We start from the raw sequence: 10,894 nt of genomic DNA, 5'->3' as shown, positions 1-10,894 counted from the left end.
AGACCAGGTGTCCACAGTTGCCTGGGACTTGCCCCTACTTCACAAGAGCCAGGTGAAAGGGGTGAACCGAGTTGCCCTGAGAGTCAGGGCAACAGACCTGGCCTTCTCCCTGAGAGATCCCGAGCAGGGGAAGGGGCAGGCCGAGGTGGTGTCTTTCACTTCTTCTCATTCTCATGTCCGCAACCCCTCTTCTCTGTCCCAGGTCTGGTTCCAGAACAGAAGAGCTCGGCACCCAGGGCAGAGCAGAAGTGGCTCCGCGAATGACCGGGCGGCAAACCAGGAAGCCAGTCCTCACTTGACTGTCCCAGGGGACCCAGGATGCTCTCAGCCCGGCGTCCCTGGATGCTCTCAGCTTCTGGTTCCTGCTCCTTCCAATCCTCTGGGAAGCATGCAGGCTTTTGCTGCAGCGACCCTTCCTGTCCTCTCCATGGGCTTTGCCCCTCTGGTTCCCTGTGGGGGCCCTGGGAGCCAGGCCGTGGAGGCCACTACGGCCCCGCCCACCCAAGCCTGGCAGGGAGGATGCAACTCTCCCACTCCTGAAGCCATGAGGAGCCATTCCCTGATGGGACCGACTCAGGGAGGGTGCCTTTCAGCTCTTCATGCCCGTCTTTGTCCCCTGACCCAAGGGGAATGCCAGCGGCAACAGGAGCTCCCTGGCTTGGTACTCGTGCCCTTCCAAGGCTATCCCCTGCCTCCAGATGACAATCCTTGCCAACCCGTGCAGGAGGCAGGGCCCTTGGGTAGCCACTATGCCCCACAGTGGTTGGGCAAGGGGTCCGGAATTGTCGTGAGCACAGGACAGGCTCCGGATGCAGCAGCTGGGCAGCCTGCACACGCTGGGAACCCTGGCTGGCGGTGGCAGGCACCCCCTGCTGCTGGGCTCCCTAGTGCACTGGTTCCACAGCACCCATCTTCTGCAGAAGATTCAAGTTTCTTAGAGGAGCTTCTATCAGCCACAGAGAGGGAGGAAGACACACAGCCTTATCCGAGTGTGCATCTGTGGCAGGAGGAGCCTCCGGGACCCTTGGAAGCGCCCCTCAGTGAGGAAGACTTTCAGGCCCTGCTGGCCATGCTGCACGATTCCACATGGCCTCACGCCTAGGACCAGGGAGGCCTCGGCTTCCCCACTCTCCATTCATTCAGACGTCCTTTTCTGAGAGGCAGTCCTTTACAGGACAGCAAGGACGAGGAACAGGAAACAAGGCTCAAGCTCCAGTGAAAGCCTGAGGCCCCAAAGGAGCATCTGCGTCTTGGAAAGACAGAAGGGTGCTCCTCCCTGCCGCGTGGACGGGGCTCCATGGCATTCCCGATGGTCATCAATCTCCACAAGGCACCTGAAGGCATTAAGGACACTGGGCACTTTATACCCTCCCTGACACCTGAGTGACCACGGGCAGGACACACACCGGCCCTCCTCCCTGCCATCGCCCTAGACTCTGGGGCCAGGGAAACTCTGGCCCTGGCAGCAAACCTAAGCAAGGAAGAGAAGTCAGAGGACACCTCCCCCATGCCGTTGCCTCCTGATGAAGCAGAACTTCCAATCTGCAGAAGCTGAGCGTGTAGACCAAGACAGCACGCTACAAGTCTCCCCTGAGGGGGCCCAGGGAGGCCAAGCCATCCGGGCTGGGAGGGCTCGGAACCAGCCAAACGGGAAACGACCGCAGGCCCCCATTGCCCAGAGATCCTGTCCCAGCCAAAGTCCAGAATGCCCTGTGGAATTTGCCTGCCTGGCTTATTGCCCTGGAGCCATTCCAGTGGACACAGCATGACAGTTCCGGGGATGACAGTCAGTCTCAGAAGGCATTCCAGCAATGAGGGGACCAATGTGGCTCTTTCCAGAACCTTTGCACTTCTTTTTTTCCCTGTCTCTGGTTGGTGTCTATCAGCATGCTCACTACATACAATGTTCTCTCGCTTCTCAGGAAGAAGACAGATACTCCCTGTCAGCATCTTTGTGATCTTCCTTTGGCGGGGCCACTCCTCTCCCTTGCGAAAGGGAACTTTGAGGAAATCCATCCTGGATTTTCAAGGTCCATGGGACACTCCATTGACATAATAAACCTATCTTTGGCTCCCCAGTATGGTGTCTGGTCATGATTCATTCCGATCCCCAACCGTCCGGTCATGCTTGCCCATCCTCAGAGACTGGTGATGCTTTCTGGCCCGGGAATGGACTGTGGAAGCCATCGGCATGTCCACGTGTAGTTCAGAGCTTCTGGCACAGACAAGCCCGAGAGGCTGCACCAACACTTCCTAGCATTCATCCCCCTCCGCCTGCCCGGAGGGTGCCTTCTGTGCAAGCATTCCTCCAAGGGATGAAGGTGGAGCACAAGTGGAAGTCTTTCCACGCATACTGTACCTGACTCCACTCTTCTCAGCGGAGGCCAAATTCCCACGTAAGGATCATCATGGAAGGCAGGCATTGAGTCACAGCCCCCCCCCCAACCTTGCTTTATGCCCCTGCCCTTACTCCTTTTCTCTCTTTCCCTTTCTTCAGATCTCAGTCGACCTTTCCTTCTTCCTCTATCTCATTTTCTTTCACACGTGGATACCTGCAGATGTCCACACAGTCTCACGATCATGCTTATGCTTCTTAGAGTATGGGTACAGAACCACCGGGAAAAGGGATGTGGTCAAAACCTTTTGTGGATTCAGGTGGGCTTCACTGGGTTATTTCCTCGGTTTTTTCTTCTGTCCCTACCACGTTCCCATGTGCCCTGGGAGATGAGAGGCTGTGTATTTGGTTTCTTGAGTCCAACCCTAAACCCATGGCCAACACGTATGGGATCCATGTTGCAAGGAACCAAAGAAGTCTGACCTTGGTCACTTCCGGCCAACTCGATCTCTCTCACTATCCACATGCTCTTTTGCACAAATGTATCTGTAGCCCCATGTGGCTACGTGCCTAGTTCCACAGGTGGATCGCGGGTATATCTCTGTGGATGGAGCTTGTGCTGGAAACCCTCCACATCTCACCAGCCCTAGTGTTTTGTTCTTCAGTTGGCTCTAGGGATACATCAACCTGTAGCTTTTGTAGGCTGGGTGGAAGCTCGTGTCTCTCCCTCCCCGAACAGAGTGGGTTAGGATATCTGGAATGTGCCTAGCCAAAGTGTCCTCGGGACAGACGGGGTTTGGGTTGTGTCTAGAGAAGCTACATGGTGGAATGGCTCTCTTGTGGGGTTGGGAGGACCTCAGTCTCCTCTGGCCGTGTTTCCAAGGTCTGTGGATTCTTGGGGCTGGCCTTTCTGCACACATGATGTGGAGGGAAGAACAGGGCTGCAGCCACACTGGGGTCCAAGGCCAGCCACACCAGATTCTCAAGGACGGACATGAGCCCTGGAGCCTGTCCTCTCCATGCATGGCCAGTGCCATGCACATCAGCGAGGTCTCAAGCCCCTGGCATGTGTGCAACACGCAGCACCACTCTGGAAAATAGCTTGGCAGAGGAGGTGTCCATGTGGAAGCTGCAGGAAGTCTGCCCGTTAGCGGGTTCTTACTCGTGGGCTTGGAGGCCAAGGCCCCAGGGCCTCGGATCTGTCAGGGCCTCTTCCCCCAGCTGTGCCACCCCTGGGATCCCTCAAAGGGATCGTCTCGCCCTCTGATAGAGATCACCCAAGCGGTAGAATGAGGCGCCAAAAACAGGATCCACGTGTCTGCGGGACATGGTCTCGGGGCTTCAGCACGGCTCCTCGTCTTGTTGAGGGTCAGCCTCAGGCAGTGCCTGGAGGCCACCTGCAACGTCAGGACAGCAATGTCTGGAAAAGCCACAGAGAGCTGCGCTGATGGTCAGCTGCCCTCGATAGGCTCCAGTCAGGACTCGGCACTTGACCATTGTGGGGGTTTTGCGCATTCCTCAAACCTCTGTGCTCAGACAACGGCGCCCAGAAAGTTCGAGGGCACCCTCTGGGGAGGCCCCCTGCCCACCTGTCTCCTCGTGCTGCAAGCCACCATGGGGAAAAGCCCAGCCAGGAGAGCCACCAACTACCTGGCCGGGGAGATCCCCTCGAGCTTCCAGGAGATGCGATTACTCTGTTTCTGCAGATGCCGTTTCTTGACCGAAAGCCACTGGTTCCTCTGGGACGGAAGCACGAGCACACCCTCTGACCCGCACACACACTCACCCCTACCATTAGGAAATGCTCTGGGACTGCCGTCACGTCCTGCGAAAATGACTCCCTTTTCCGCCTCTTTCTACTGGGTTCTACTTGTCTCCCTGTGGTTCACCTCATGGAACTGCAGAGCCGAGTGAGCCAAAAGGCAATGGGTGCGTCATTTGGTTCTCTGTGTACCATTTCCTTTTGGGCCGCTGGTTGGCTGTCGGGTTGCTTGGTAGTTGCCTGGCCGATTCAATAACTGGCCGGCTCTGGGAATCCACTGAAGCGGTCGACTGATGGCACATTCCATCTCATCTTCCTTTTGACCACAGATGGGATCACCACAATGTAAGCGGAGTTAGGTATTTTGTATACACACACACACACACACACCCACACACACGCACACGCACACACACAAACACAGACCAGCTTCACAGGAGAGGCAACTTGGCCCTTCCGGATTCCATTCTGCTTTGAATTGATCTGAACTTCTCCATCTGCTTCCCAGGTTCCTGCAGCTGGCTTCTCCTCCTAGGTCATTATTACGTAGGGCGCTCCATTGAGAGCTCAAGTCTCTCTGGCTACGCCCTGCCAAGAGCAGTGAAGAATAGGAACACCAGGTGGAGCCAGTGGAAACCCAAAGTCATGGAGTCGTCATAGCACAGACTGTTTCTCTCTGGCAAACCTAGGGAGGCCTGAATCCCTCTCAGACGGCGGAGAGCGTTGATTCCCTTAGACCAGGACATGGTAGCATCTCCACTTGTCTCAAACACTGCACGTTCACATGTCCCAAGCCTTTCCTCCGAACTTGTGGTTCCCTTGTCCCCACAAGCAGCTAAGGCTGTGGAGCAATCCATTCCACATACATGGCGATGGCTGGCTCGAAATCTCTCTCTTCCGTGCCTCCGATCTCAGCTGACTGATCTCAGTGTCCTGCCTGGATCCACAGGGAAGTGTTGCTTCACGAGCTGCCTGGGACCTGCCTGGGTGTCTTTGGAAACGGAATCCCCAATCGTGGAAGGCACCGAGACAGCAAGCCAAGTGGGTGACCAGTCCCAATTGGAGGGGGAAGGTGAAGATACCAGGGCATTTACCATATAATCTGTTTATTCAAGTAATACAAAAATCAGCAAACATGGAAAAAAAGGGGAGAAAAGGAAAGCTGCCCAATGAAACAAGACCGGCGTTCCGATAAAGACACAGTACACATAAACAGTGGAAAGAAAGATCGAAAGCCATGCGATGCAATAGAAGGGAACTTAATTAGGAGGCTCGTCTTGGGAAGCCAAAGGGGACTCGCGTTCCACACCCACATGCCAGAATCTGAAACAAGGGTAGAACAGCCTTCACCGGGTCCAGTCCTAGACAGTCCCAGATGGGGTGCGTTATCAAAGGAACGAGAATGAGGCAAAGAGAATGCTATGCCAAGCTTTATACTATGCCGAGTATTAGAAGTCAGACTGACCAGCCAGGGGAACGAGACCGACACGAAGTGAACGTTATGCAAAGCTTTCTTCAATGCCCAGCATTGGAAGTCAGACGGACAGGCCAGGGCCGCCTCCGTAGAGAGCGACCCGGCCCCGATCTCACGGGCTGGTTGTATAGAGCATAACCGCAGGCCTCAAGGCATGTGGCTTCTGTGGTTAGGGCGTTTACTTCCGGAATCGATGCCCGGTACCGATCCCAGGAACCACTGGGGCATTGATTCCCGGAATGCAGTCCGTGGATGTAAACAACAGTATGGCTACCTAGGCAATATGGAGTGGCTCTGGGCTAAGCAGGCCCTAATAGTTAAACAGGTGTGAACATTAAATCGGCCCTAACAGTCCCCAGAGTCTCAACAGCACCGTTCGATGTCAGGGCTGTCATCCTGGAGACAAGTTTGCAGGAGTGGGAGAGGCACATTCCATGCAGAGGAGGGTGGGTCGGGCACATCCACCTGTCCAGGTCCAGCTCTCGGCTCAGGTGGTCCCGAAATCCTGCTGAACACCTCTTCTCCCAAAGGTCGGAACCACTGAAGGCAGGGCTTCACTTCGACAGGAGCTGTCGAAGTGATTGGGGGTGGGCCATCCTAGGCTTTGATCAGACGCAAGCTCCCAGATCCTGCCCAGTCGACCGGCCAGTGCTCTGGGACCCGAGGTACTGCAGCGGCATGGCTCCCACCAGCACATCAAGGAGTAAGTTCCCCTCAGAGGCCCTGCTCCCCGCTTGTTTTCCACAAAGGCCCCGGTTACTTTCCGGGCTTCAGGGCACTAAGAGGGTCCACCCTGCCAGCCGGGACACAGGCTGGAAGGTTCTGATCCACAGAGGATTGGGGGAAGGGGATCGAGAGAGGCTTGCGCGTGGCCGCCGTCGGAAGCAAAACTGAAGTCGGTGGGCAGGAGTCCCAACAAGAGTCCCGCTTTGGAAAATAGGCAAGCTAGATCTCTGGGGGCAGAGTATGGGTCGAGGTTCGGCACCTCTTTCAGGTGTCACTGACAAAAATGGAACTTTCACCTCCAACGCGGCAGCACTCGGCAGGATGTACTGTCGGATTTTTCCTGGATGTTTCTTAGGAGCAGTTGGGTCCTCTTTGTTCCTCCTAAGGTGCTTTCCTCCCTCACTCGCCCCGCGGGTCTCCTCATTCGTTGGCATGCCATCACATGGCTCGGGACAGGTTGGTATCTCCCTAGATCCTGGACTATCACCCATTCCCACGGGCAGAGGGCAGGCTGCCAGGGTCCTATCGAGCAGGCTCTCCAGTGAATCCGTGGGGGGCCAAGGGACAATAATCTCTGGCCTGGCAATGGGTGGACAGGGCAGAATGTGAAGAGCTGAGGCAGCAGAGCCGGTTCCCATTGCTAGGCAAGTCTTCCTAATCCAGTGGCCATTTACCCTGCAACAGGATCCCGATGGAGGCGGCTTCTTTTGAGGCCGTGGCAGAAAGAGGCTCTGCAAGCGTTGTTCCAGCAGAACCGGTACCCTGGCATCACCACCAGAGAACGACTGGCCCGAGAGCTAGACATTCCAGAGTCCAGGATCCAGGTAGGCTTAAGCTTCTCTTTCATTCTCCCTGGGGCACAAGTTGTGGACACAATCTGGCTGAAGCCAGTGCATGTCAATCTCCATGCCCAGCTGGGAGCTCAGATGCTTTGGCTCCTGTATGGGCATTCCCGGGGACCCCATGCCCTTTGAAGTCTTTCCAAGTCATTCTGTCTGAGAACACGGGGACCACTGCTTGGCATGGCCCGGGCACTCCAACGGGTCAACATATCCAGGCCGACTTCCCCTAGAAATCATTTGCCCGGGCTTATCGCGTGGCCCACACAAAACTCTCTGAGACTTTAGGTATGAGGGACACAAAGGAATGGAAGATACGGAGGTAGCCAGATGAGAGACATAGAGATAGAGGTCGATGATGTACATTCAGATACAGATACAGATAGAACCAGTTCACCAGTGCTGCCTGACCGTCGGTTCTTCTTTTGCCACTTAGGTGTGGTTCCAGAACGAGCGCACCAGACAGCTCAGGCAGAGCCGATTGGCGTCTGCAAACTCCCAAGGGGAAGGGCCATCGTGTGGACAGGAACAGCCTCCAGCTTGGACTCCAGGTGAGTCCCCAGTCTACCAAACGAGTCTCTTCTGGAGCTTCTCCTTCACGCAGGAACGGGTCTGCATGGGCTTGTCAAGGGTTGGGCAAGAGGGCTCAGGAAAGGAACCCACGTTACCTTGTCGCAGCTGCCTTTCGTGTTCCCAGCGATGGACACTCTGTTTACACCGCCCCGGTGGCAGGTGCATTGTTTCTGGGACAGAAAGGCTGTGAATCTTCTTGTCCTGAAAGTGCCAGGAAGGACAGAGTCCTTTTCTTGGGTCCCCTCAGGCTCTAGAGGCAAGTGCTGGCTTGTGTGGGTGGGTCCATGCTGACCTCATGGACTCAGGGAAAGAGAAGCTATTAGGAAAATGTAAAATCACAAACACACACACACACACACACTCACTCACACACACACACCCACACACACACAAACACACTCACACACACACACACAGGCACACACGGACACCAACTTCTCTTTCCACGCTGGATGGGCCTTGGCTCCCAACCCTTCTTTCTAACTCTGTTCTCCTTTCAGAACGTTTCCCAAAGGAGGACAGGAGAAAACGGACAGCCATTTCTCCATCCCAAACCAGTCTCCTCCTTCAAGCCTTTGAGAAGAACCCATTTCCTAGCATTTCTACCAGAGAACAGCTGGCCAGACTCACAGGCCTCCCGGAATGCCGCATTCAGGTACATGTGCGGAGGGTGCCTGTGAACTGTTGAATGTGCAGTGGAGAGTGGCCCCTGAGACATTCCTGGAGAAACGTGGGCTCGTCGGGGTTATCCACGGGGTCCAGTGCCTGGGCAGTAGGGGGAGAGCATGGAGCTTGCAAAGGATGGACTGCACAAAAGCAGAATGTGTCAGCCGAAATGGGGATGCTAGGGGAGGCTGTGAAGGTGAGGTGGTCGTGCCCATGTGTGTAGAAATGGTGCGTGGACAGGAGTGGGGAAACGGAAAAGTTGCCACCTCTCTTGAGGTCATGCAAAGTGTCAGTGCTTCGACGGCTTGGGGTCGCTCTCCATGTGGCCCCCAGGATTTCCTGAGTGTGAGTGGGGTTGCCTTCCTGTGAGTGGCCAAGTGTTTGTCAGTGACCTGGGCCTCAGCACCCCCAGGGCGAGAATGGATCCTGCTCACAAGCCACACCTTTCTGGATAACCTAATCATTTAGGATTATCGGCCCTCGGATTCTTGGCCAGGTGGGGGAGAGGTCCCGGGGGGGGGGGCCCAGTTGAGCAGGCTTGTTCTCCCCGAGCTCCAGAGAGACTTGTTTCTAGTTAAGTACCTGTGAAACAGCTTTATGGTCAATGGATGTAGACTCTCCGCAAGGCACTCCTTTAGGGCCAGAGCCCGTGAGCCTGCTTTAAGGAGGCATGTACGGGCCTGGCCCCTGACAAGTCTTGTCCCTGGAAAGAGGGGAGGCTCAGGGTGCTCGTTCCTGAGAACCCCCTTCTCATCCAGCCAGCGGAGGAATACAGAGAGGCAAATCCAACGCGGGTGTGGTTGATTTGGAGTCCTGGCGGTCCATGACTTCCCCTGGGGGCTCAAGACCTGTGCCTGTAGACGGAGTGTGTCGATGTGAGGCCAGTTCCGCAGCTGGGCTGAAGGCCTCCAAGGCAGAGGAGGTGGTTTGCCATTGGGATCACATCCAGTCGGACACTGGGGGTCAAATGCTGAGGGACGCCCGGAGGACTTGGAGTAGGCTGGGAAAGGAGGGCAGGTGGTCAGCTAAGTCTTGGCCCCAAGACTCAAGGAATGGCTGGTCAGGAAGCTGCAATGGGCAAACAAAGAGAGCGCTAGGCAGGGACCACGCAGAGCACTACAGAGGGGAGCTCAGCAGAGCAGAGCACAGCAGAGCAGAGCTGAGCGGCTGCCATTCCATCCAGTCAAGTGGGAATTCCATCGAGACCAGGTGTCCACAGTTGCCTGGGACTTGCCCCTACTTCACAAGAGCCAGGTGAAAGGGGTGAACCGAGTTGCCCTGAGAGTCAGGGCAACAGACCTGGCCTTCTCCCTGAGAGATCCCGAGCAGGGGAAGGGGCAGGCCGAGGTGGTGTCTTTCACTTCTTCTCATTCTCATGTCCGCAACCCCTCTTCTCTGTCCCAGGTCTGGTTCCAGAACAGAAGAGCTCGGCACCCAGGGCAGAGCAGAAGTGGCTCCGCGAATGACCGGGCGGCAAACCAGGAAGCCACTCCTCACTTGACTGTCCCAGGGGACCCAGGATGCTCTCAGCCCGGCGTCCCTGGATGCTCTCAGCTTCTGGTTCCTGCTCCTTCCAATCCTCTGGGAAGCATGCAGGCTTTTGCTGCAGCGACCCTTCCTGTCCTCTCCATGGGCTTTGCCCCTCTGGTTCCCTGTGGGGGCCCTGGGAGCCAGGCCGTGGAGGCCACTACGGCCCCGCCCACCCAAGCCTGGCAGGGAGGATGCAACTCTCCCACTCCTGAAGCCATGAGGAGCCATTCCCTGATGGGACCGACTCAGGGAGGGTGCCTTTCAGCTCTTCATGCCCGTCTTTGTCCCCTGACCCAAGGGGAATGCCAGCGGCAACAGGAGCTCCCTGGCTTGGTACTCGTGCCCTTCCAAGGCTATCCCCTGCCTCCAGATGACAATCCTTGCCAACCCGTGCAGGAGGCAGGGCCCTTGGGTAGCCACTATGCCCCACAGTGGTTGGGCAAGGGGTCCGGAATTGTCGTGAGCACAGGACAGGCTCCGGATGCAGCAGCTGGGCAGCCTGCACACGCTGGGAACCCTGGCTGGCGGTGGCAGGCACCCCCTGCTGCTGGGCTCCCTAGTGCACTGGTTCCACAGCACCCATCTTCTGCAGAAGATTCAAGTTTCTTAGAGGAGCTTCTATCAGCCACAGAGAGGGAGGAAGACACACAGCCTTATCCGAGTGTGCATCTGTGGCAGGAGGAGCCTCCGGGACCCTTGGAAGCGCCCCTCAGTGAGGAAGACTTTCAGGCCCTGCTGGCCATGCTGCACGATTCCACATGGCCTCACGCCTAGGACCAGGGAGGCCTCGGCTTCCCCACTCTCCATTCATTCAGACGTCCTTTTCTGAGAGGCAGTCCTTTACAGGACAGCAAGGACGAGGAACAGGAAACAAGGCTCAAGCTCCAGTGAAAGCCTGAGGCCCCAAAGGAGCATCTGCGTCTTGGAAAGACAGAAGGGTGCTCCTCCCTGCCGCGTGGACGGGGCTCCATGGCATTCCCGATGGTCAT

The 10,894-nt window shown here is 56.4% G+C and overlaps 1 protein-coding gene across 1 annotated transcript; it reads left to right on the top strand.

The window, feature by feature from the left end:
* The first annotated feature begins 5,764 nt into the window (after positions 1-5,764).
* On the top strand, positions 5,765-10,679 carry LOC122912434 (double homeobox protein 1-like). The gene is made up of 6 exons (XM_044258243.1): positions 5,765-5,771; positions 6,982-7,121; positions 7,573-7,674; positions 8,224-8,364; positions 9,780-9,848; positions 10,584-10,679. Exons 1-6 carry the CDS (start codon positions 5,765-5,767, stop codon positions 10,677-10,679), a joined length of 555 nt encoding a protein of 184 aa, XP_044114178.1.
* Positions 10,680-10,894: the final 215 nt, after the last annotated feature.

The sequence above is a fragment of the Neovison vison genome, chromosome 1 (assembly GCF_020171115.1).
Source record: "Neovison vison isolate M4711 chromosome 1, ASM_NN_V1, whole genome shotgun sequence".
Taxonomy (NCBI): domain Eukaryota; kingdom Metazoa; phylum Chordata; class Mammalia; order Carnivora; family Mustelidae; genus Neogale; species Neogale vison.
This window is presented reverse-complemented; position numbering and strand designations above follow the sequence as displayed.

Coding starts and splice junctions, on each gene's coding strand:
- LOC122912434 (XM_044258243.1), top strand. Junction 7,675..8,223: donor GTGGACAGGAACAGCCTCCA/GCTTGGACTCCA, acceptor CGTTTCCCAAAG/GAGGACAGGAGAAAACGGAC. Junction 8,365..9,779: donor TCCCGGAATGCCGCATTCAG/GTACATGTGCGG, acceptor TCTCTGTCCCAG/GTCTGGTTCCAGAACAGAAG.